Raw genomic sequence first — 25,411 nt, 5'->3', positions numbered from 1 at the left:
GAACATGAGGAGAAAGTACAAGGTCGGGAAGAACCAGGTAAGAAAACAGACAGGGAATACTAACAGGCAAAACAGAAACTGTTAAACTGGCAAAGAAAAAAAACAACTAATTTTACTCACAATCTGGAAGTTGTGTTCTCCCTATATTAAAGCTGCTATACAGAATCTGCAAAACAAACTGGGTTGTCAGCCCTGGCACTGCATTACCATATTGAGCTTCAGTCAGAGGAAGTCACAGTTGCCAAACCTTTTTGAAGCTGAAGAGTGAGGCTGGTGCTATTCCAGATATGTTAACATTGTACAATCTTCTGGATAATCAGATCTTCCCCACACTGAAAACTGTTATTCAGGTTGCCCTAACAAACCCAGTTAGCAGCTGTAGCTGTGAAAGGTCTTTTAGTGTCTTGAGTCAGCTCCATACCTGGCTGAGAGGGACCATGGGTCAAAGCAGACTCCAGCACCTGGCTGTGATGTCAGTTGAGAAAGAGATGCTTGAGAGACTTTACCGCCAAAATGTGATAGACAGATTTGCCAACCTCAAGGTGAGGCGACATAGGTTAAAAGAAAAGAAAAAATCTGCAGAGCCATAGTAGTATCTGCACTAAAGATCTTTTCATACATTGTATACATTGTACCATAGGCCAAGGTGTCTCAATTTTTCAAATTTTTTAATAATATTTTGTACATTTCAAGGACTCTTATATTTTTGGAGTGTATTTTTATATATCTGTATCTGTATTATACATACACATTAAAAGTGAATCTCTGTCCAGAAAATGCACTCAGTTTACTTTTTACTCACTGTGAGCATCATTCATTATTCTCCCGCAGTAATTAAGGTTAGGATATGTATTTTTTTTTTTAGAATTCCAATCCATTCTTCTTTAGCAGCATTTAAATAACCTTTATCAGATTTGATGGTTTTGTTACAGACTTTAAAAAAAAGTGTTTTGCTTTTCTTTCACAAATGTGGGGATTAATTGTGTGGATTGGACGAGGACCCAGGCACAGAGAGACTTGATGAATTTAAGAATCTTATGATTTAATAAAGAAATTTGCAGACTTGCACAGAGATGGTTAAACTATGATGACTGATAGCGGAGATGAAGACACCAGACGATGAGGACAGGGAGGAACAGGGTTTAAATGCACCAAGGAGACAGTCAGAGGGAACTCGGGACAACTGGAGACATTTAAGGATGCAGGGACTGACAGAGACAGGGAAGAAGTCTCATTGTGACGAGTAAAGTTTACCTTGCCTGGATGGGCAGCTCTCTGGGTGCTCAGCACCCCCAAAGCTCTGATCCTAGAATCGCCCCTGACCAACGCCAAAGTCCAGTGATAGATTAGAGCAGATATTTTTGTATGGTTTTCTGAATGCCATTTTCCTATTTTCCATCACAGTAGTCAAGGGACATTGTGTGACAGAAAAGCCAGTTCAAACTTGTCTGAAATCATGTGAGCTGTTGGGTGGAGACCTAGACAGTATTTGCTTTTGCAGTAGTGTTGTTGGGAACTGTCTCCATGTGGACTGCATGGGCTGTTTCAGCTCACCAGACAAGATAAAAAACTGGTCTTGTTTCATTGCTCTCAAATTGGAACAGACAGGTGATGTGTCAGTCAATAATATGGTTGACACTTTCCAAAATAAATAGTAACCAAATAAATCAGCATCTTTTCAGGTGGTTCTGAGATCTAGAATTGCATGTTCTTTAACCTCCTAGGACCTGGCATCCACATATATGGACATCACATTTTGGGACGTCTAGACCAAAATACCACTTACGAGGACATTATACTGCTACCACTGTTCTATCAAAATTTGAAACAAATGTCCTCATATGTGGCTCTCATTTTTCTCAAAAACAAAAATTAGGTAAAAAAAAAAAAAAAAAAAAATCTGGTAATTCTTTGTTTTTACATTCTTTAGGTCCCAATCAACCCAAATAGCAAAGAAAAATTAAAAATGCATGCCATGAAAGAGTTCGGGTCTTAGGAGGTTAAGGTAGGTTATTTTCATTATGCATGCAGTTAATACGGAAAGTTAGGACACAGTAATATGAAATACTGATTCCTAAAATTAAACAATGTTTGTTTGAATTGTCAAATGAGTTGGAGTAAAGGGTGCAAGAGTATATTTACATTTTAGTTGAGTACAATTATGAAATAGAGCAGCATAAAATAGAAAAAGTAAAAGAAACTCAAATTTATAATAACAGAATTTGTGTAAATGTGTTGTTATAACTGATTCTGTAAAACGTCATTAAATATCTTCAGCATTTAAGCTCCATGTTGTGATTCTTCCACAGTAATAGTTAATAAGAAATGCATTATATTCATAAATCGACAGTGAAATTACAAACAACATGAATATTTTTTTCACATGACAAAGCAGTTTTACTTGCCCTGTATATTTGATTACACATAAACTCTTTTCACATTAAACTGCACCAGTATCACTCAGCAGTCCTTGGCTTCTCTGTCTGTACTTCGCTGCTGATCGATTACAAGTGAGAAATTCCTGGTAAATGCGGTGTTTGTGTGTTTAAATATTAAGTGTTTTCTTTTTTGCAGTAAGTAGCTCTAAAACTGCATTAATTGATTTTTTTCACTGCTCGAGACAGCAAACTCTTCTTCGTCTTTCCACTGGTGTTAATCATGTGACATAACTACGAGCTTAATGGACCCTGTGGTGAAACTGAAACATTTTATTGTCTGGTATTAAAACTTGATACTGTTTGGCTGCATTTTATTGAATGCTCTCAAATCATTAAAACAAAAAAGAAGACATTTCTCGACATTTTATTCTCTTAATTTGCAGACCGATGTACAAGACTGTGATCACAGAGTTAGCAGGACTCTGCTTGTAGACACAAGGAGTGTGGTGTGAAACCTCACTAAAACTAAGATTAAGCAGAAATTAACATGTAAAGTGTGGTTTACTCTTGTATTTAGGTTCAAATGAAACAACACAAAATCCTGATGTGAGCAAGGAAAAAGGCTAATAATTCTTTTTTTGGCTTCTGGCACAACTCACATTTTTCTGCCCTCTCTGTACATTTAATGTTTGAGACCCCTTAATGGCCTTAACGGCGCAAAGCTACAACTGCTGAGCCTGACGTTTGATCTAAACGGCCTCTATCAGTGTGACGCATCTAACGCATATGGAAGTAAACACAGTCAGCTCTATGTGCATCTGGCATCAGGTGAGGATTTAGCTCTGCAGTTTGTCTAAATCTTTCTGGTTTTGTTTCTGAGTTTTGGATTTGAGGTTTTGTAGATGTGTCATTGTGAAGTTATTTTGTTTTCTTTTTCTGTGGACTTCTATAAAAGGGAATAAAAAGGAACTTTAACGTCTAGACTTAGATTAAAACGGATGACTGACCCTATGAAGGTAATAAGCAATGCCCAAATGAGGTTTGAAATCCATTACTTCTCCTACCCTATGAAAGGTTTTTCCAAGGTCATACCAAGTTCATCTCCTTTGTTTTTGTACCTTAAAACCTTTCAGTACAAGGAAGTTATGAATCTGAAATATAAAAACTAAATGACAAGAAAGTCAGTTATGTGTACCCATTTGGGTTATTTATTTAGTTATTTTTATGTAAACTGGTGTTGCGCTGCCAGAATCATAATTTCCCTGAGGGGACCTTCTTTCTCACTATTTTATTGAGAAAGAACAATAGATCATCTGAATCTTATTTTAGTCTTCATTCTTGTGTTTCTGTAGGAGCATGCTCTGCTGCTTGGGCCTTATTTCTTGCTTTGCTTTCCCTGAATGTCACTGGGACTGTCATGGTCTGGGTGGGTACCTGTAGGTTTCCGACAGTGGCCCTCCTCCTTTGGGCAGAGATCGGTTGTTCCTCCCTGGCTGACCACCTGTGGGCAATTATTCCAGCAGCATATAAGACCTGCGCACTCAATCAGTCATCACCTGAGTATCTGCTATCCCATGTTTGTCAGTGGTGTGTTATTGCTCTGTCCAGATCCTGTGTGAAAACTTACCTGCTTTTTCCTGTCTTCAGAGTTGGCTCCTGGAGTGGGGTTCTCGCCTCAGTCATCCACGCTTTTCTGGACCTGGGCCACCAGCTGCTGGTACTGCATTGCCAACTAGCCCGCCTCTCACCTGCCTGCCTCCCCGCTCCTCGACCTCATCTGGGCCCTGCGCCCCACCTGTCCCCTTCACCTGAAACCAAGTAAGGCAACTCAGTTTAACTGTGGAGGATCACTGATTGACTGCTGGGCCCCTCTGACTGTGCTCTCTTCTCATTACAGTGCCCCGGTCTCTTCATAGCATTTTCCCCAGCCCAGCTTCCACCTCCCCACTGCCACAGCTGACCCGCTGTATTCTAGAGCTGTCTAGTTTTCCTTTAGTTGCCTTAGTTTTGACAGTGCGCCCACTAGTGTAGTGGCTTCATTTTAATTTGGTTTATGTGTTTAATTGTTGGGAAAAAATAAACTTTTTTGTTCACTCACTGTCTCGCTTCCGGTTTGGATCTTGCACTTGTGTCCATCCCTTTTACCTCGTGCCGCTGGGCCGTGACAGGGACGGCAGCATGGTGCTGGTTGTTTTAGGGCTTGTTTTTTTTTACACAACTCTCAGTCAACCAATTAAATTTTAACAGTCACAAATATAATTGGTTAATTCCATCAGAAATCTCAAAAAGCGGTTTTGTAAATGAAATAGATAAAAAGTATGGAAAAGATTGCAACTGTGACATTTGCAACCTGGAAGCTCCCAACATGTGATCAAAGGAACTCTCAGTAAAAGTTAAACAAGCTATATCACAAAAAAAAATAAATAATAATAATAATAATTAATCAAAGACAGTTGAGGAACACTGGGAGTGGTGCATTCTTTGAAAACCAAAGTGTATAAAGATTAGGCTTTATATAAAATAAAATTCGTATTAAAAAAAGGCAGACCAGTTCTGTAACAGCCTTCTTTGTACTGATGAAAAAGATGGAAAAGCAAGGAGTACCAAAATTATGGGAAGAAAATGTATTGAAAAATGATCATAATTTGGATAAAGTACTACATCCTCTTTCATAAACAAAAACTAAATGAAGCCAACTACAGTAAAAGATCACAAAGAAGGAAACTCGTTATTTGAGGATATATGAGAGTTCAGACTTTCACTTGTTGCCTGCAAAAAATTCATCAAAGTATTCAAACAGCACAGTCTGTTTTATGATTGTTTATTTGTTACATTATTTTTACATTTCAGCTGCAGATAATGCAGTATTTTATGTGCAAGCCTTGAATTAAAAGTAAGAGTCTGCAGTTGTGTTGCTGTACAATAATTTCCAGGCCCAACTTTTTGTTTTAATCATTTTAGGTTTTGTTGGCAGAATTTCTTAGCAAATGAAGCTGCAGATGGGAGAGCAGAGCAAGAACAGCAAGGAGAAGTCAGTAACAGCAAATTTGTTTCAATGTGTTTACAACAATGTTTCTCCTTTTGTCTACTGGAACTTGTAGTTTTTCATTCTGAACTATTTTTAACACCACAATAAGTCAGCCAAGAATTAAGCTGATGTTGAAAGAAACATTGTAACTTGTATCAAGTTGAATAGATGTTTGCAACATTATTAGAAGCTGAATACTTTTTATATATTCTGAATTATCTGCCTCAGCATCCTCTGACAGCTGTGGGTGCAAATAATCGACCACATCTGGACTGAAGGCTCCACCAGCGTGTTTCAGGGTCAGCTGGTAGATGAACACATGAACAGGTCGAGGTACTCGGTGCTTTTATATTCCTGAATCAATTTTTTTAAATCCATGGATGAATGTTTCTCTCTTGCTGTTACTATACTTTATATTTGCAGTAATTACAGTATTTTAAAAGCAAAACATTGTTAATTGACTCCCACTCTGCGACAAGCATTTTGGATGTGGCTTTAACTGCCTGTTCCTTTGTTTTAATGTGTAACAACTTTAATGGCACTTGCGGTCTGTGCTTGTGTTTCTATCAACAGTTTGAACTGCTTTCATCAGAAGCTGTATTAATGTAGTTACTGTAAATTCATTTGTTTATTTTTCCCCCACCTGATTATTAGTATGTCCCTTCATTAAGCGTAACAATGTTAATGTTATGTTTTAAGTTTACAATCTTGTGCAAGGACATAAGTTCTGACGCATCAGCCATTCATATGTAACAACAGATGTATTACCAGTAAATCACAGAATCTCATGCAGACAGTTTAATACAGCACTCAGACAGTGCAAACATTCACACCAGACAACTCCCTGAATGAAGTAATCAGTCTGTCTGAGAGTGCACACATACTGGGTGTAATCCCAACTAGTACGATTACACAATAGTGCAAAATACTGTAAATATACACCCCTGCAATTGTCTGTACATGACAGTGAATGTACATGATTTGCTCTAATAATGCAAACGTGCAAGTAAATTTAAAAACAAAACTTAATGGCTTATTGGGGAGTTTTGTGTTTTGTGTTTGATTTATTATTTGAGGGTGTTTTTTTAATTCATTTTAAGAAAATCAAGGGTCTTCAAAGTGGCAACAGTTGCACAGGAGAAACTATGGTCCCCCTCATTAATCAGCACCATAATGTGGTGGAGGGGTTTGTGTGCCCTAGTGATCCCAGTAGCTATGATGTTGGGAGCAATTTGCCCCTGGTAGGATCCCCAGTTCAAATTGGTGATGGGTGACGGGGCCCTGCTGGAGCCAGACTCAGAGAAGAGGTTGGTTGGGAGCACCTCTGCCCTCTAAACTCTTTTTGTTGTTGTTGTATGTTTTTCACATTGAAGTGTTTCAAATCATCAAACAAATTTAAACACTGGACAATCGATTGTACATTAACAGATTTTATTGTAAAAACTATACTAAACTATAGTATGCAAACAGCTAACAAACAGCTGTTATAATTAGTCATACAATGAGAATAGGACAAATCAACAATTGGCAATGACTAATTAATAATATTGTGCTGAACACAGTCTGAAAGATTCAGTAAGCTACATCAGTGTCTACTGTTTACTATCAAAGCCAAGTGGCCAACAAACATACCAGAAGTTTTCAGTATCCCTACTAATTAATGTTATCTTGTTGTATCTCTGTTGTGGTCAGTGCTATCCTCTATGCTGTTGCATGCTGGGGCAGCAGGTTGAGGGTCACACATGCCAACAGACTAAATAAACTGATCCACATGGATGAGTGACGAAACGTTTCTCCCACAAAACGCTACGTCCAGATGAACAGAATCAACGTTTTGGAGATCTACATGGCCAGTAATTTGTTGGGGATGGAGCTGGACTCCATTAGGGTGGTGTCTGAGAGGCAGATGTTGTCCAAGATAAGGACAATCATGGATAATACCTCCCACCCACTCCATGACGTACTGGCTAGTCACAGGAGCACGTTCAGTAAGAGACTGAGATTACCAAAAAGCAAGGGCGTAGATTTGGCATGGACGGAAGGGACATGTCCCCACCAATATCCAGTGATTATTGAATCGCTGGATCTTGAATTGTAATTTTAAATGGTTTAAAAGCATGTAGAATAGCATATGTAGGCAAGTATATTTGTCCCCTTTTATCAAGAAGTAAAGACAAAAAGGAAAAAGAAAAGAAACAGGGCAGGGTTCGGTGGTTGAATCATCCGTCCCCACCAATGCCAAAACCAAATCTACGCCCTTGCCAAAAAGCATCACTGAACGACACAGGAAATCATTCCTGCCCGTGGCCATCTCCCTGTAATTTTGCACTCCAGTATGAACACCCATCCCCCAACCAGAGGATCACCACAACACATCCTACAACTTAGTTCACAGATTCGCTTTGTCTAGGGTTTATTTCTGGGATTTCGCACAATCCAGGATTCAAATCATGAATACATAATGGACTTGGATTTACAACATTATGAATGAAATGTGCTCTATTTGGAAGCAGCCGCCCCCCTCCCCTTTCGACAGGTTGTGTGTGAGACGTTAAATCATCAAACTGTAAATTATAAATTTTAAATTGTTATTGATCCCTTTACCCCTACTCCTAAAGTGTAGATTTATTTTCTTACTCTTCTTATATTTATTGTTTGCTTACTTGCACTGCTGTAACTGGAGCCTCGTCGTCTCGTGTCTCTATATACTGTAGAATAGAATGCCTTTATTGTCACTATACAGTTGTACAATGAGCAACAGAGCATCTCCTACTCAGTGCTAACATGCTGGAAGGGAGGGGGGGGGCTGCATTACAGCAGCAAGCAGGCGCACCGAGGGCTCTCGCGCTCACTTTTCGAATAGAATTTCGAAAAAAAGGTGCAAATTATAAATCTGTATCATAATGTCTGGTGTTTTCGTGTTTGTTGGGGTTTTTTTGTTTGTTTGTTTGTTTTTTTAATTGTTTTATTTTGCGAGTTGGTGATTAGATGCTGCTCCAGCCAGCCAGAGAATCCTCCTCTGCCCCGCCCTGTGCCCCAAGCAGCAGGTGGGGAAAGCAGAGCGAGTGGATTTTTGTGTTTTTTCATGGGCAATAACTGCGAGAAGTCATGCCACGCTATTTTTCCCAGATAACTTGTCGTTTGTTGCTAATATCTGCGCTTCTGTTTACCAGAGAAGCTGACGGTATGTAGTTTTTTTCCCATACTTTTTCCATACTTCGATAGGCTTGGGCTAAGAGGGGATAATCTGGTAGATGTTACAACTGAAGGCTGTCCAAATCTGACAGGGAAAAAATGTGGGACTAGATAAAGTGAGTGAAGGGAAAACAGACTAGTGAACTTAAAAACCAAGGATGACGAAGTTAAACTTCAACCGAAACAGCAGTAACACTTTTTACGAAGTAAAAAGTTCAAAAACATTTATATTTTGTTCACATTTTCCTTTAGGCGAATGCTACAGAGCCCCTCTGACATGGTCCAAAAAATATTTCGAGGGCACGAAATAGGTATAACGTGCGCACGAAATGCTAATTTGTGGGCACAAATTGGGTATAACGTGGCAACGAATTACGCATTTGTGGCAATGAAATAGATGACGTGAGCACATCATATTGATACAATTCCTGGACAGCTAGGTAGAGCCATATAGGCATAGAAGTAGGCTAAACCTATACACCATGTATAGAGACAGTATGATGGAGTTTTATTTTAGGTTGGGAATGAGCTACAAATGCATTTTGAAAAGCCTGGCAATGCAAGGAACCGTTATTACGGAGAGACATTTAAACAGGACATTGAGAGCCCAGTTGCTTTACAGACGCAAGTACGACCTGGACGCCGGTGTGGGATAGATTTTATTGTCAACCAACTGCAAGGGCCTGGGAAGGATTAGCGGTCAGGTGTTTCGTGCCCACAAATTAGCATTTCGTGCGCACGTTACACCTATTTCGTGCCCTCGAAATAGTATTTCGTGGGCACAAATAAGTATTTCGTGGGCACATTGTACTATTACGAGGGCACGAATTAGTATTTTGTGGCCACAATTTATTTATTTTTTGGACCATGTCATCAGAGGAGCTCCGTAGAATGCTGATTAAATAAGACAAGTTTATCTTCAGCTGAATAAATTCAACTGAAGCCAGACTTTACAGATAGGTAGGAACCTGGAAGGTTTTAGATTAATAAGGCAAAACAAGTCAAATATGTTTTTAAAAGTAGCAGGTAGTAGCACGTGGATTCCTGCCTATGCTTTGGATTTTCAGAGTGTATTTTGGAGCAACAGCTGCTTGTTGAGCTTTTTACGATTACCCAACAGGTTATTTTTACTTTTGTTTGTCTGAGTTTGGTAATTGTGCAGTTGTAATTATGTCGGTCACATTTTGTATGGTAAATGGTATTTTGAGTTTTATTTGTCTTTATTGTACTGTGGTTTGTTGTATTGTAATTATATTGTGGTTTGTGGCCTACAGTTACTAAAACTGTTTAAAACTGTTTTGCTAGTGTGTTTTCTTTTGTTCCTTTTGTTTGTTAGTACAAGACAAAAGAGCTGTTGGAGGCTGGTAACTTTGCAAGACTGAATAAAGTGACTGTTTTGAGTTGTCACCATGGTGCTTGATTTGGAATAATGTATGAAATACCCTGACACCCATTAAGTCCGCTCTAGTGACAAATATCTCATCCTAATGCTAAAGGAAGTGGCCGTACCAACGTTTCTAGTTCTGCTATATTGAACTTGGAAAAATTTGTTTTTATTGTAAGAAGCCTGGACGCATTGTAGCTGAGTGTCCCATTTTAGATAAAAAGCAGGAAGCCAGACCCATGGCTCCGATTTGTTCTGTACAGGCCCAATTCCCAAATCAGACACCATGGTCTGAGAGTTTTGGCTCAGGTTTTGAACAATTTGTCCTAGATGGACTTGTAGCTGTAATTTTGAATCTGTGTTAAGCATCTCCTCTCTTGTTTCTATCTTTCAGCTGAGGTCTGATCTTAATGTTTCATGCTCTTTACAGCTCTCCAGGTGATTGGTGGAAGTGTGACAGCGGTTCAAGGAGGTACGGCTATCTTACCGTGCCTTGTCACTGATATCAGTGATGAGTTGACACAGATTACCTGGCAGAGGAAGACTAGACAAAACCCTCATAATGACAATTTTATTACTATCCAACCCAGAAATGGACTACAGTTTGTCAATGGACGTGATGATCGATTTAAATATATCGGGAATTTTAACAACAAAAATGGAACTCTCCAGTTATCCAATGTTACCCTGAAGGATGAAGGCAGCTACACGTGCATCTTCACCCTGTTTCCCAGTGGAAATCAGAAGACTGAGATACCTCTAAACTTGCTCGGTATGAAAAACATTTATTTAAAATACTCTTTGTGTTTGTGTGTGACATAGAGAAGGCGTTACTTTAACCATCCTGCTTGCATATTGATTTATTTAAGTGCTGTAACTCTCCTAGTGCCTCCTTTCACAAGCATCAAGGACAATCTTCCCACTTTGGGCACAGAAGAGGTTTTATTTGCTACCTGCACGGCTGCTGGATCGAAGCCTCCTGCAGAGGTGAGGTGGCTCACTGATGGTTTGGGAGAAAAAGTGAGGACGACAACAAACTCGACACAGTATGACAACGGCACGACTACCACAGTCAGCTCTCTGTTTGGCGTTCCTACGAAAAAGATTAACGGTCACCAGGTCCAGTGTGTCATCAGTGTTGACTCCCTGACTAAAGAAGAAACCCTGCCCTTCACCATACAGATCTACTGTGAGTATCAGCTGTTCATGGAGTTTATTATTTGTTCTCTTTTGTATCACTGTTCATTTAAGAATTTTAACAGTTTAATGAAATCATTAATAAAGTACACCAACACACCCAGGATCAATCTCAACCTGTTTTATACAAAAACAGGCATAAACGTTCTCATATTTCTGTCTTTGTTCAGGAGAAGGTTTTGGGGGGGGGTTTACATTTGCGGTTGCAACCTTATCCCTGCTGGCATGGCTTTGCCTCGGTGTTAAGTTTCTTAATGTTAGGTTGTCACAGTAGACGGAGAGAATTCCCAAAAAACCTGAAAGACTAAGTGACGACATTTAGACTAATATAAAGGGTGTTGTTACACCACTATTGCAAAAGATGAAATGATGTAATCATGTGAGGCATAACCAGCAAATACAGTGAAGTCACACCACAGTAGTTATTCCAGTGACATGAAACTATTGACTTTGAGTCCAGACATAAGTCTGTTTCTTCAGTGACTGGCGCTACAATATTGGAAAATTTGTGTGCAATGTAGTTCTATACATGCATTCTTATTAGATACATTATTAATATAATGTATGTCACTTTTTGTCAGTTGTTATGTAGTTTTAGTTGCTCTCTCTACAGACCTTCACCTCTCAGTACCAATAAACTACTATTTCAGATATTCAGCCTGTCCTGCAGAGTTGCTGACCCGAGTTTATGTCCTACTGGTTCCAGCATGACAAAACATCATGTCACAAAGTACAAGCTGTCTTCTCAAGCTAGATGTTGAGTTCAATTAGCCTCATTCACTTCCCAGTGAGAAAATCTGTGCAGTTCCCATAGGTATTATCAAACAAGCAATTTATGTGTCAAACTATAAGTAAATTTAACTGAGGCTGTTTTGAAAATGTATTGTGTGCTCTTTTTCTTTAGTGATGTTATATAACTGTGGTGTTCTGTTTCTGGTGGAATTCCCCAAAAGATCAAGAAACTTAATATGTTGTTTTTAGTATTAAGTGACTGTACGTGAGCCGGTGACACCTTTGAATGTGTTTGAGAGGATTACTCGTTGAAACTGAATGAAAACCAAGATTTGTGGTTTTGCCTGACGTGACAGGGTTCAAACATGTATGAAACATTATTTCGACATGATTAGTATTTCCTTAGTTCGGGGTTTACACAGTTTTTTCTTTGTTTTTTGCAGTTTCTCCTACAGAAGTGAAAATTTCAGCAATTTCAGGGGATTCATTTGAGTGTGTGACAGAAGCCAACCCAAATGCAAAATTCACCTGGATCAGGTAAAGCAGTTTTAGTAATGGTTTCATTTGAAATATTAATTTAAATGCTGAGAGAGAAAGAGACGGGTATTTAGAGGCACATTTACACATGTGGGTAAACACAGTTTTTGTAGTGCTGGCAGTGAATTTCACAAAATAAACTGCAGACTATGATATCAGATGAAAGCTCAGTGTGAGTACTTTAAGCACATAATCTACGATCTGATCAGAAGGTCAGCCAGTTAAACTTAATTGCTCAGTGATTTAATCCGCTAAAAAAATCCTCCACCTCACTTTCTCTAAAGTTTATGAGGTCGTTCTTTTCTCAACGATAAGGTACCATGGAAAGTTGTGTTATTGTTAGCTGACCTGGATAGCGGACCGGTGAGCTCATGTCTTTGTGTTTATGAGCAGTGTTGCCAACTTAGCTTATTCACTGTATTTTGTGAGTTTTCAGACCTTCATAGCGACTTTTTTTTCTTTTGCTGGTGTTATTAGGAAGACTTATGACCACTTTTTGACGTGGAAGCACGTATCGCTCAACAAGAAGCAGGTGCTGCCGTGGGCACCTCGTCTGTGCCAAAGCGCTCACAGGTGGCAGATAGTCCTCGTGCAGCAGTCGCCCCCAGCTGCTGTCAGAGCAGATGTTCACCCCTACCCACATAGCAGACAGGTCTGGCCCGGATCTGGTGTCAAGCCGGAACTGCTGGCTGACTTCTGGCATGATAAGTGGTATGTCATCCAGATATGGGCCAGGCCTGGCGTAGATACATCTGGCCTGATTGTGGTTTGGTTTATGTGGCCCAGGCTCATAGAAGAAAGGTCTTCCCCTGATCCAGCATCAAGCTGGCACTTCTGACTGACTGGTGTCATGGCATGGTGTATTTCAACCAGATGTGGGCCAGGTCTGGCAATGATGGCACTATTTGTGTTCCTATTTTCGTATTTTAGTTAGAAGATCCAAATGCCATTTTGCAATACTATACTGCTATGGTGGCCAACGTTTCACATGCAGGTTTGACAGGTTTGTGAGTGTACACTTTATTCAAAACCTAGTGAGGGTTTACTCATGTTTACCACCAGTTGGCTGTAGCTCAGCAGGTAGAGCAGGTCACCTACTGATCTGAAGGTTAGTGGTTCGATATCTGGCTCCTCTAGTCTGCTTGTCAAACGTATGAATGTAGTTAGGAAGCACTCAGTTTAGAGAAATTGTGTGATTCAGTAAATGTTTCATGTTGTATAGAGCACATTGAGTAATCCAGGAGAGTTGAGCTATATAGGAATCAGTCCATTCACTGTCTGAACAGAGTGTTGTCATGTTACTTTTATGTTCCAGCACATGTTGTTATTACATGGCTTGATTAAGGTACACATTAGGCTGACATCTGGGGCCAGAGATGAAACTGTTCTGGGCCAGCTCAGGGCCGGCAGTGTGTCTGCAGCTGGCCATGTGTGGGCCACCTCTGGCAGATCAGATCTGGGTCACCAAAGGGTCGTCATTCTTTGCGGTATGTGGCCCATGTGTAAGCACATTGTGTGGGCCAGATACAGGCTATACCAATTTTGCTATGTGGGTACGCGTCCAAACTGCAAATTGAACCCGCTGCTCCCGCCCTGACTGTAATGCAGTCAGTTCTTCTTTTACTCTTACATTTTGGGCATCACAAGGTTTAAAGCTGCTTAAAAACACACACACACACACACACACACACTTTTTGTGTGTCTATATGTGTGTGTAACTCCGCCAGAGTGCCTGTTTTGGGTCACTTTTGTCGGTGTTCTGGGAATCCATCCTACCTGACAAACCATACTACCCGTTGTTTCTACGCATGCGCACAACAGGAAATAAAGTGGCAAAACGTCCTACCTTTGTGAATATGAGCTACAAACATACTCTGACGGGTAAAATTAAGAGCCAAACCATCCTGCCTTTGTGAATGTGACCTACAAGCATACTTTAACTGCTAAAATTAAGTGGAAAATCGTCCTACCTTTGTTAATATGAGCTAGAAGCATACTCTGATGGGCAAAGCTAAGTGGCAAAACGTCATACCTACTTAAATTTGTGCTGGAATTACTCTCTGACAGCAGCAATCTCCATAAACTGCTTACGGTAGGATGTTTTGCCAATGTAGGATGGTTTATCAGAACACCGGTACCAAGCCCGGATAAAGGAGGAGGGTTGGAATTATGACATTAAAAAAAACAATAATTGCTAAAAGAATTTAATTTGTACTTCTAAATATATTCTAAATGCATTTAGGTTGTTTTTTTACTTACTTTATGTCTCTTCCACGATTCTATTTCTCTCTCCAACAACGTAGGTTACAATTACATAAGCATGACCAATTATGCAAATTAGACGATGACCTCATTTAGCGACTTCTAGCGACTTGTAGGACAACCAATAGCGATTTTCCTTACTGAGGAGTTGCCAACACTGCTTATGAGGTGCAAAGCAGCAAATTTTAACACATTTATTTACTTTAAGGAAGCAAAAGCTTACACAGGGAAAGTCAGTGCTTGCCAGACTTTTTTTTTTATGCACTTCTTTCCAACCATTTCCTGGAAACAGATATGTACGAGACTTTCTTTCAGAAAAACAATTCAGTGTTGCAAAACTTTATTTCATTTTTCTGTTACATTGTAAGGCATCTTTCTCATGTCTTTCCCACCACAATTTACAACAATCTACTCCTCCTCCTGATACACGAGTATCATCTAATGAGCTCATTCGAATTATGCTTAAGGTCATATTTTTTTGTTTTATGGGCACTTTTCCAGGTTTACAAGAATCGCTACTTCTCCTGGAGTATTGGTCAGATTTTAGTGAAATTACATGACTGTTTGAGATCCTCCTTGACCTTTCAGTGGATTTGAATTCTCATTAGTTTGTGCAATGAAGCCAACCAGTCCCGACATAACTTATCACTTTGTTTCGCTACAACATTACGTTTACCTGTGTACAGCTACTGTACTGGATGATGGATAGATGCTCTGGTTAAGTAGATGGTATATTAAGTTATGGTTTGTTCTTCACATAACAATGAATAAAACAGAAATGTTCAAGGTATTTATTTAGGCTGTTACCTTAATGCATTTGCATTTTAGCAGTTACTGTGAGCAGCTTTAAATTTTAAGGTGCTGCCTCTGGTAAATACTGACATTACTTAAGTCATTTAAGTTGAAATCAGATTTTGCTGTACTGGGTTTTACACACACACACACACACATGTCTGGTTTGCTATCCTCGTGGGGACATCCCATTGACATAATGCTTTCCCTAGCCCCTTACCCTAACCCTAACCATTAAAAATGAATGCCTAACCCTAACCCTTACCCTAAACCTAACCATAACCTAATTGTAACCCTGACAGTAAAACCGCATTTTGAGTGTGAAAATTGCTTTCAACCCCGAGGGGACCTGGATTTTGGTCCCCACGGTGCAGAAAGTCCCCACCAGGATAGTAAAAGTCAGATTTTGGTCCCCACCAGGATAGTACGAACCCGTACACACATACACACACACACACACACACACACACACACACACACACACACACACACACACATTGGTGTGGAAAAGTGTTTGCCCCCTTCATGATTTCCTAGTGTTTTGCATTTTTGAAAATTTAAAAAAAGAAAAAAAAAAGAACAGGCAGTTACCTGAACCTGCAGATATAGTGCATGCATACTTCTACTTCAGTGGTGTTATCCCAGAAACTGAAGAGCAACTGGAGGGGAACCCAAGGAGATGATTCATTGATAGAGACGTCACCTTTTGACATTAACGTCATTCATACCAGTATTTTAGGTACTGTTTTTTTTGGCAAGCTCTTTCAGATGCTATCAAGATTTGGCTATCGAGATTTTGTTTTTCTGATCTTTTAGCCCAGTGGTTCCCAAACTTTTTTTACTGGGCCCCCCTTGTTTTACAAGAAAAATGTTCGTGCCCCCCCTCGCGCACGCGCACGCACGAACACATCCTCCAACCACACACACCCATATTTTGCTCCATGGCGGTTTATTTCACACCTCAAACATTTAGTAAACAATTAAGCAAATACAAGTAATCTGCAATAAATTACAGGTAGTAAGAAAATAAACTACTAACTCTTTTACGCTGCGTCCGCACCTACACGGGTATTTTTGAAAACGCAGCTGTTTCGTCCACACGTAAACGGCGTTTCGAATCACCGAGAACGGAGATTTTTTAAAACTCCTTTTTTGCGTTTACGTGTGGACGAGGAATACAGAGTTCGTCACGCAACGTCAAAGGTATGTGCCTTTTTCACGTCACGCTGTGCGCACGTTATTGTTCACATGAGATGAATTGCAGAATAGCAGATAGAGACGAAATACTGTTAATCTGATTATCTGCAGGTTTTACACGCTTACATATACACATGCAGTTACTGTCCCTCCATTTAGAAAGGCAGAGGCGTCACGGTGTAATTATTTTACATGTCGTTGTTTTTTTCCTGTGTAATAATATTGAGCATTGCTATCAATACATTTTTCAATCCCTCTGCAAAATGGGTTCAAAAACATAAACAACTGTTGGATGCTGTTTGTCTGTGATTTGAACAGGGGGAACAAATCGTGGCAGGATCAGCCTGATATTATTTGTATCCCACTGTAACTTTACTGTATAAAGAGCTAACATCTCCAAAATGTCAGGAGTAGTTAGTCATTACAACAAGTGTTTGTGAACTAAAAATCAAGAATGTGGGATACTGTTTGTCCGTGATTTGAAGAGCCCAGCGCTGCTCCCGACGAAGGGAAAACCAATTCTGCAGGGGAGACCTACCTTGGCACCTGTGCAGGTGAAACCAAAGGGAAGATATGCTTCACCATATTTTCTAGTCTTTGGCTTAGAATGAAGTTGGTTTGGAAACATATTCAGCTATGCTTCGTCTCCTGCTTTTCGTTTGTGTGGGCGGCCCGTGCTAGCAGTGTCCAAGCGTTGTTTTTTTTTTTTTCCCCTTTTCATGCCTCGCCCCCCCTGCAATGGCTCTGCGCCCCCCCTAGGGGGCGGGCCCCACACTTTGGGAAGGTCTGTTTTAGCCAATAACCAGAGAAAAGATAAAAGACTTTCAGTTGTAACAGGCCCACCTTTATTTGTATAAACAGGGATTAAATTTGAGTGACCATCAATTGTGCTGCTTTTCCATAAATTGCCTATGTGGCCTCACTTTCATCTCTAATTGATATCGTTGTATAAACTATATAAACCCAGTTTATTTGTGTATAATACATATGTAATGTGGTTGATAATGAAACTTTTAGATAGTTTAACTCTGAACTATAACTACTCTGAAGTTATAGGGAGGTCACTTCAGGTTAATACTGTAACACTGGTGTCTCTGCTAATGCCACTGTCTTGACTGCTAGAGCACGTACATGATGACTCTGATTGGATGTCGGATTTTCCATGTATGTATGGGAATACAGAGATCCTGCCCATGTATCCAATGAAAATTAGATGGACTTAGATATTGCCATTTAATACACATACCAACAATGAGTCAGTATTGTCGTGGAATTTTGTAAATAAAGTTTGCAACACGGAAAGAGCTATGGTCAAGCTATTCATTTCTGCGCAGGAGAGCCAACACACACATCAAACATCACAGTTCACAGTCATGCCAGCTGCAGGTTCAGTTAACTGCCTGTTCTTTTTTTTTCTTTTTTTAAATTTTCAAAAATGCAAAACACTAGGAAATCATGAAGGGGGCAAACACTTTTCCACACCAATATGTGTGTGTGTGTGTGCGTGTGTGTGTGTGTGTATTAGGGCTGTGTGATATGACCAAAATCTCATTTCCCGATATAAGACATTTATCGTCCCGACGACGATATATATATCCCAAAATTTTTACATTTTCTGTAAATTCTGTGAATCTCTGAAGTATTTTCAGCTGGGCAGTGTGTACCTGGAGTCGAGTGTTTTGACCCATGCATGAAATTATGTGGGTATTTATTACATGGCGTGCTATTATACCCCTCCACACACAACTCTCTGTACTTTAGGTTCCACGGCCTGTGGCTGTGCAGAGAGCAACTCCCACTATCTTTTCCCAGGAAGCTCCTGGCGCTGGCCTGCATCCTTCTGAGCAAAACAGTTAGCAGATAACATAATGAAACATCATTGCGCCTAGCTAAGCAGTTTTCCTTACAGCGTCATACTGACACACACACACACTTCACCTAAGCATATAAATGTTATATCAAATCCTACAGTGAGATTCTAAACACATAAATCTAAATGTGAGGCTAACCTAGAATTTTCCATAACAGTATGTAGGAGCTCTATTTGATTGTTGTTAAAATGTACAGACAATTACATTAGCCTTTTACTGTTTTTAGTTATTGCTTCCAAATAGTTAAAGGTTTTTGTGTTTAGTTAGATCTTTATAAGTCCAAGCTTTTGGATTCAAACCCAGGGCCTTCTTGGTGTTGGGCAACAAAGCTAACAAGACTGTGACCATGTTGCCTTTGCTAAAAGTTTTCAACGACTTGAGTGTAAAATTAATAAAGTTGCCTGATTTAAAAATATATATATTTCTTATTCAACAAATGATTATCTCATGTTAGGGTTGGGTGTAGCATTCTTCATTGAATTAATAGCAGCAAAGCAACCCCAGACCATTTAATTTGTTCATGATATGAGGATCCATGAGGTAGTTTAGACATGGTTCCTGGATCAGGCTCATGGTGAAAAAACTCAATGGAAGGTTGTGAAGAGAAGCCAACTGGTAGAAGAGTATTGGCTCCAGTGACAGAGGCAAGAATTGTTCCCAGCTGCCGTGTTTCCTCTTGTAGTAATGGAAAAGCAATACGGTCAAAAATGGCATTAAAAACAAAACATAAACACAACACGATGCACTGCTTTATAAATTGAACACAGAATGCTTAAAGCATTACATTTACCTTCTGCATCTGTTAGGTAGGCTCTCCAAAAGTAATGGCAACTGCTTCAGCATGCCCTTTATTGCTACTAGATGTAGTAAGGCAGATGGTAAAGAGGCTCTCAAGAAGGTCAGCTGTGAGCACTGAAGATCCATTTGTCCTCTTGGCTTTTCAGCCAATCACAGCAGTACAGACACCCTGCCTTCCATTTCCACTTTACTTTAATACACATACGTTATTCTTTTGCATACATATATTTCTTTCAGACATGCTTTTTCAGACATTCTCTTCTTACATACATATATTATTTGTAAGATCAAATGCATATTGAATGCATGTGCATGATAGCAAAATGTACAAGTGCATGAATACATGTATGTTAGAGTGACAGTATATGTATGTGAAAGAAGAATGTATGTGTTTGAGAGTGAAAGAATACATTTTGGCTTACGGCCCTTCATACGTTTGAATGTTTTGAAAGAGCTGGAAAGTGTTTGCCTTTGCAGTAGTGTTGTTGGAAACTCTGCTGCCAGATAGCCTCATGTAATTGGTCTCAAATCAAAACCAATAGGTGATGTGTCAGTCAATATATGGATGACACTTTCCAAAAAATAGCAACTGAGTAAATAATTTTATCAGGTGGTTCTGAACTATAGAAATGCCTGGTCTTCAGGGAAAGCTGTTTTCATGATGTATGATGTTCATACTGAAAGTTGGGACATTTTTAAATGTAATTGTTTGTAAGAAATTCACTATGTTAATAAAACAAAAGTGGAATTACAAATAATATGATTTTTTTCACATACTTATAAACTCTTTTCACATTAAACTGCACCAGTGTCACTCAGCGATCTTTGGCTTCTCTATCTGTAGTTCACTGATGATCCAATAAATGTGAGGAATCCCTGGCCAATGCAGTGCTTTAAATATTTTTAAGTTATATTTTTTCATCTTAAGTGGCTATAATCGTGTGAGACAAATGAGAATCAGATGTGGTGAAACTGAATCTTTTATTGTCTAATATCTGAAATTGATGCTGTTTAGCTGCATTATATTGAATGCTCCAATCAATGCTCCCAAATCATTGAATCATCAATCATTGAAGACAAACGTGTAGACTGATGTACTTTGAACAGAGTTAGCAGGGCTCTGCTGATATGCACAAAATACAGTGGCATGAAACCTTACTCACACAAGATATTCTTCAAAAAAGCAGAAATTAACATGAAAAGTGCCATTTACTCTTATATTTAGGTTCAAGTGAAATAGTACAAAATCTTAGTGTGAGCAAGGAAAGATCTATAACAAAGAGCTTATAGCTGAAATGTATTTGACTTTTGGTACAGCAGTTTTCTGCTCTCTCTGTACATTTCATGTTGAGTCTCATTCATGTTTTTCTAGATCTGGCCAGTCTTTGCTGGAGTCTGCTGTCAAAGTAGAGGGTGCAAACCTACAACTGCTCAGCCTGACGTCTGATCTAAATGGACTCTATCAGTGTGAAGCATCTAATGCATATGGAAGTAAACACGGTCAGCTCTATGTGCATGTGGCATCAGGTGAGGTCTTAGCTGTTACAGTTTGTCCAAATCTATCTTTTGTTTCTGTTTTTTAGATCTGAGCTTTTGTGGATGTTGTGTCATGTTGCGTGTTGATCAATGGTTGTCTGATGCTTCACCCAGTGCAACACATGTTATTAAAGTCAGCCTCACTGACAGAATCTCAGAGCGTGTCCTAGCTTGTGAAAGCTTTTTTTCAGGGTCATATCAAGTTCATCTAATTTATTTTTGTACGTTAAAACTTGTCAGTACAAGGAAGTTTTGAATGTCAAATATAAAACTAAATGTTAAGGAAGTGAGAAAGAACAATGTATAATTTCATCCCCATTATATTGTTTCTTCTTGTGTCCCTGCAGGAACATGCCGTGTTGCCTGGGCATTATTTCTTGTTTTGCTTTCCCTGAATGTTGGGGCTGCAGCATGGTACTTTTATAAATCTGGACATTTTAAAAGGTACTTTGAACAATAACTCTGCACTTAATATGTGGTATAATATGTAGTCATTTTGATATAACAGTATATGGACATAATGGACAACTGGGTCTAGTAATCTTTGGTAAGTAGAAAGGGGTGAAAAATCAACTGCAGGTACAGTCCAGACTCAGGTTTAACTCAAGGGGATGGAAAACAATATTAATGCCTTTCTTTCTTTTTTCTTTTATTTTTTTTACACAATTCAAAATCAACTAGATCAGTTTTGAGGGTCTCAAATTGGACAATTTCCTCAAAAGCTTTTACAGAAGCGTGTGGACTAACCTAGAAATGAAACAAATAGGGCCTGGGAGATCCTACTAGGGGGGAAAAGCCCCTCAACAGTATAGTCCCCTGGGATCTCTGGGACACACAAATCCCTCCACAACAATAAGGTAGCGATTCACGGAGGGGTCTTTCATTTTAAGCTCTACCATTAACAGAGTTAAAGCCCTTTTTATGGGGCTTATCATGACTTTATATTGCACAGACATAAGCACTGGAGGCTTCAACAGTAAGACTTTAATCAAGAATCAATAAGACTAATGCTGCTCACACAGACGTTGGAAAAATCAGAGTGGTGCTCTGTATTATTTTTCTAGTGACTGTGTTGACTAATGCTACTTTAATTGCTTTATGTCTTGGTGGTCTGGCGCTATTGTGGTTAAGAGGTTTAAACAATGTTGTGCATGTTTCTCCTCGTATCTGCTTTACTGCAAATTGTTCTTTAACTTACTTTAGAATCTTCTAATAAACATAGTTGAGCCATTGCTTAGTTTAAGAACTAAAGGGTCGACCCTGAAACTGGTGCATTAACTTGACATTTGCAGATATTCAATCGGAATTATTCTTAAGACACCACTATAGGCTGTAACTAAGCTGCTATTGAAAGACACATTGTAAAATATTTCCAGCTATTTGCAGCATTATCAAGGGCTGAATACTTCTTAAAGCAACATATTTCATTATTCGTTCTTTTAAAAAAGTATGTTGCAATACCAGAGGCAATTTATTAGTTGATGATCTATATAAATGACATTATTATTGGGAGTTGAGTCTCTCTAAAAGCTTCATCCTGAAATTGCCTTGGTTGTGATTAGTTTTACATTAATTTAATTTAATGTAAAACTCTATTATTTGAGGTATATTTATAGTTTTAGTTATGCAAAAGGCATTTTATTAAATATGCTTTTCTTGAAGAAAGAATTTCAAGCAGCTGAGAAGTTAAAATAATAATTTTTCCATTACTATTGTCTAGGATATTAAACGTTTATAATTATAATAGTTTTATAATATTAAACATTCATTAGCAGATAAACTGAAAGTCTTTACATGTTCAGTTGAAATTACATGCAGTTTTAAATGAATCTTCTGCCCCGGCTTCCTCTAACAGCTGTGGGAGCAAATAATGGACAACATCTGGACCGATACCTCCACCAACGTGTCATTCCACAGTCAACTGGTAAACAACCAGATGAATAGATGGAGGTACTTGGTAACCTTTCCTACCCTCGAATCCCTTTTATTTTGTGATTCAGGTTTATAAATGTTTTTGTCTTACTTTAAAATTGCAGTAATTGCATAAATACACGCAAAACATTGGTAACTGACTCCCACTCTCCTTGCATGTCACTGCCACAGCATTTTGGATGTGGCTTTTACTGCCTGTTCCTGTTGTCATAAACAACTTAAACAGTATTTGGGATCCACACTGTTTCCACCAACAGTTTAAAGTGCTTTCATCTGCAGCTGACTGTTGATAGCAGTTGTATTAATGTGGTTACAGCTGTTTTTGTTTTTCCCCATCTGCTTATTATTACTACCCTTCATGAAGGGTAACAATGTTAATTGTACATTTTTAGGTTTAAAATGTACAGTACCAGCACAAGTTTAGACACACAGCCCGTTCATATTAAACAACAGATGTATCAGCAGTACACCACAAAGCCCACGCAGACAGTGGGTTCAAAACAGCTTTCAGACAGTACAAACACTCACACCAGACAACTCCTTGAATGCAGTAATCTGTCTGTCTGATGTATAATTACTACTGAGCAGCCAAAGCTGAGGGTGCAAACACTTGCTCTGTAATTTCAACCAGTATCATTAGTATATCATTTTATAACTATGCAGCCCTGCCTTTGTCCTTTTTATAAAAAGAAAAATGAATCTCAATCACTTATCAGGGACTTTTTTTTTACAGATAAAAGATCCTCCTTTTTGCCAGATTTATTATTTTAGTTGTTTGTTTGTTTTTTAAATTAAAATCGAAGATCTTCATCCTGCTTAAATTTTTTCATTTAACTGTCTATAAGAAACATTAAGTCTGAACATTTTCCAGAAGAGTTTAGTTAGAAAGGAAAGGTTTCTCTGATCAATCCTTAATCTTGATCATTTAGTGTATTATTTTTGCTAAAACGAGTGTTCTGGTCAATGCGATGGTAATGAGAGACTGCGCCAAAAAAACTGAGTATATGGACTGAAGGCCTGGAAATATTGTGGTACCAGATGCACACTGCTGTTCATAATCCTGCTTCAGAATACTCACTGAAAGTATGAATAAACAGGAAAGGAACAGTTAAACAAGCAATTTATGATTTCAGTCAGATCAAACTGTCTAGTTAGAAAGGAATCCATTTCAGATGAGCCCTTCAGTGGACCTACCACCTTCTGGAGGGCCAGTCAAAGGCATCGGCCTTGATTGACTGATCTCAAATTGCGTAATGTCAGGGAAACCCTCTGATTATCTGCTTTGTGTTGAGTTCATTTCTTATGAGTATACAAACTTGAGACAGAAAGCAAAAACAGAGTTTATGACATGTTCAATATCAAAATCAAAATTAAGTCATGTATTACAAGCACTACAGTAAAACATGGAGTTTCCAAAATACACTGCAAGTTCAGCTGCTAAATGACTTACGATGACTGATGTCCTCTCAACTTTCCATTTTGACAGCAGGCAGCTTTAGTTAGACTGTGACTCCTTTTGGAGTCTGTTAGATAGCTTTGGCCTTATCACAACTACTGACACAACAACAGACGAGGATAAATTGTTTCCCTTATTTCATGTTGTTTTCACAGACCTGTTGATTTCCTAGTTGGACTTTTGCACATCAGTTTTAGGTACGAACTTTTACTGCAGTGAATGATAGAGATACCAAATTTATTTTCTGAGGAGCATAACTTTTGACCAGTATCTGACCAATCAAGTCATTGTTGCTAAATCAGTGTTTAGATGTGGTCTTAGAAGTAAATAAGTATTTAGAAGTAAGTATTTTTTGTACCTCCATATTTTTGACTAGAACATATTTAGCTATCTTAATCCTGCTTAGCATTAGATGCACTTGTATATGTATTTTAACTGTACACCTTGAGCTATTTTTCACTTGTTACTGAAGGGTAGACAGCATTGTTTTTATTTTTACACTAATGGTTATTTGTTACATTTGACCTTTCCACGACCTTAACTATCACAGCTATATGCAAAGCCTTAACTTATCCTAAGCCCGAATTTAGCTTTAAACAAAACAGCCAAGGCACATTTGGCTCTTTAAAACCAGGCGAAAAAGTGAAACCCAGTAAAAATGTCTTCCCTTTGGCATCATATCTTTACACTACACATTAAAATTATGAGGTATTACTTACTGGTGGCTTCACAAAGACACTGCTATAAAAGCATGGATTACCTGGGGAAAAACTGAGGTGAAATTAAATAAACTGTTATATTTTTGTTTGATTCTTTGTTTGTTACTTTTGTGAATGTCAATAAACAGCCAACAGTCTGGTTATGTGTTATTGTTTACCTTTAACTACAATTTATCTTGCACCTTACTGATTGTTAATGACTGCCTGAGATGAACTTCGTAAGATAGGGCATAGCAGAAAATGTTTGAGAACCACTTTGTTATACTATTACGATCATATACCATACTGTGGTGTCTCAAATGTGGCAGCTTTAAGTAAAAGATTAAATAACTAAAGCATGGTCTTTGGTCTGTATTGTAAATTGATTTGTTTTTTATTTGTCTTAAAAGTTAAATAA

At 38.7% G+C, this 25,411-nt stretch overlaps 1 protein-coding gene across 1 annotated transcript; it reads left to right on the top strand.

The window, feature by feature from the left end:
• The first annotated feature begins 8,503 nt into the window (after positions 1-8,503).
• LOC134645087 (nectin-4-like) lies at positions 8,504-25,410 on the top strand. Its single transcript, XM_063498348.1, has 7 exons — positions 8,504-8,590; positions 10,416-10,757; positions 10,872-11,174; positions 12,358-12,451; positions 20,744-20,898; positions 21,255-21,351; positions 22,763-25,410. The coding sequence occupies exons 1-7, from the start codon at positions 8,515-8,517 to the stop codon at positions 22,776-22,778; spliced, it is 1,083 nt and encodes a 360-aa protein (XP_063354418.1). The 5' UTR covers positions 8,504-8,514; the 3' UTR covers positions 22,779-25,410.
• Position 25,411: the final 1 nt, after the last annotated feature.

The sequence above is a fragment of the Pelmatolapia mariae genome, linkage group LG16_19 (genome assembly GCF_036321145.2).
Source record: "Pelmatolapia mariae isolate MD_Pm_ZW linkage group LG16_19, Pm_UMD_F_2, whole genome shotgun sequence".
NCBI lineage: Eukaryota > Metazoa > Chordata > Actinopteri > Cichliformes > Cichlidae > Pelmatolapia > Pelmatolapia mariae.
This window is presented reverse-complemented; position numbering and strand designations above follow the sequence as displayed.

Bases quoted from the DNA above. Each gene is read 5' to 3' on its own strand.
- LOC134645087 (XM_063498348.1), top strand. From the start codon at position 8,515: ATGCCACGCTATTTTTCCCAGATAACTTGTCGTTTGTTGCTAATATCT. The intron at 10,758-10,871 runs GTATGAAAAACA...TAACTCTCCTAG, and splicing joins GATACCTCTAAACTTGCTCG to TGCCTCCTTTCACAAGCATC. The intron at 20,899-21,254 runs GTGAGGTCTTAG...GTGTCCCTGCAG, and splicing joins CTATGTGCATGTGGCATCAG to GAACATGCCGTGTTGCCTGG.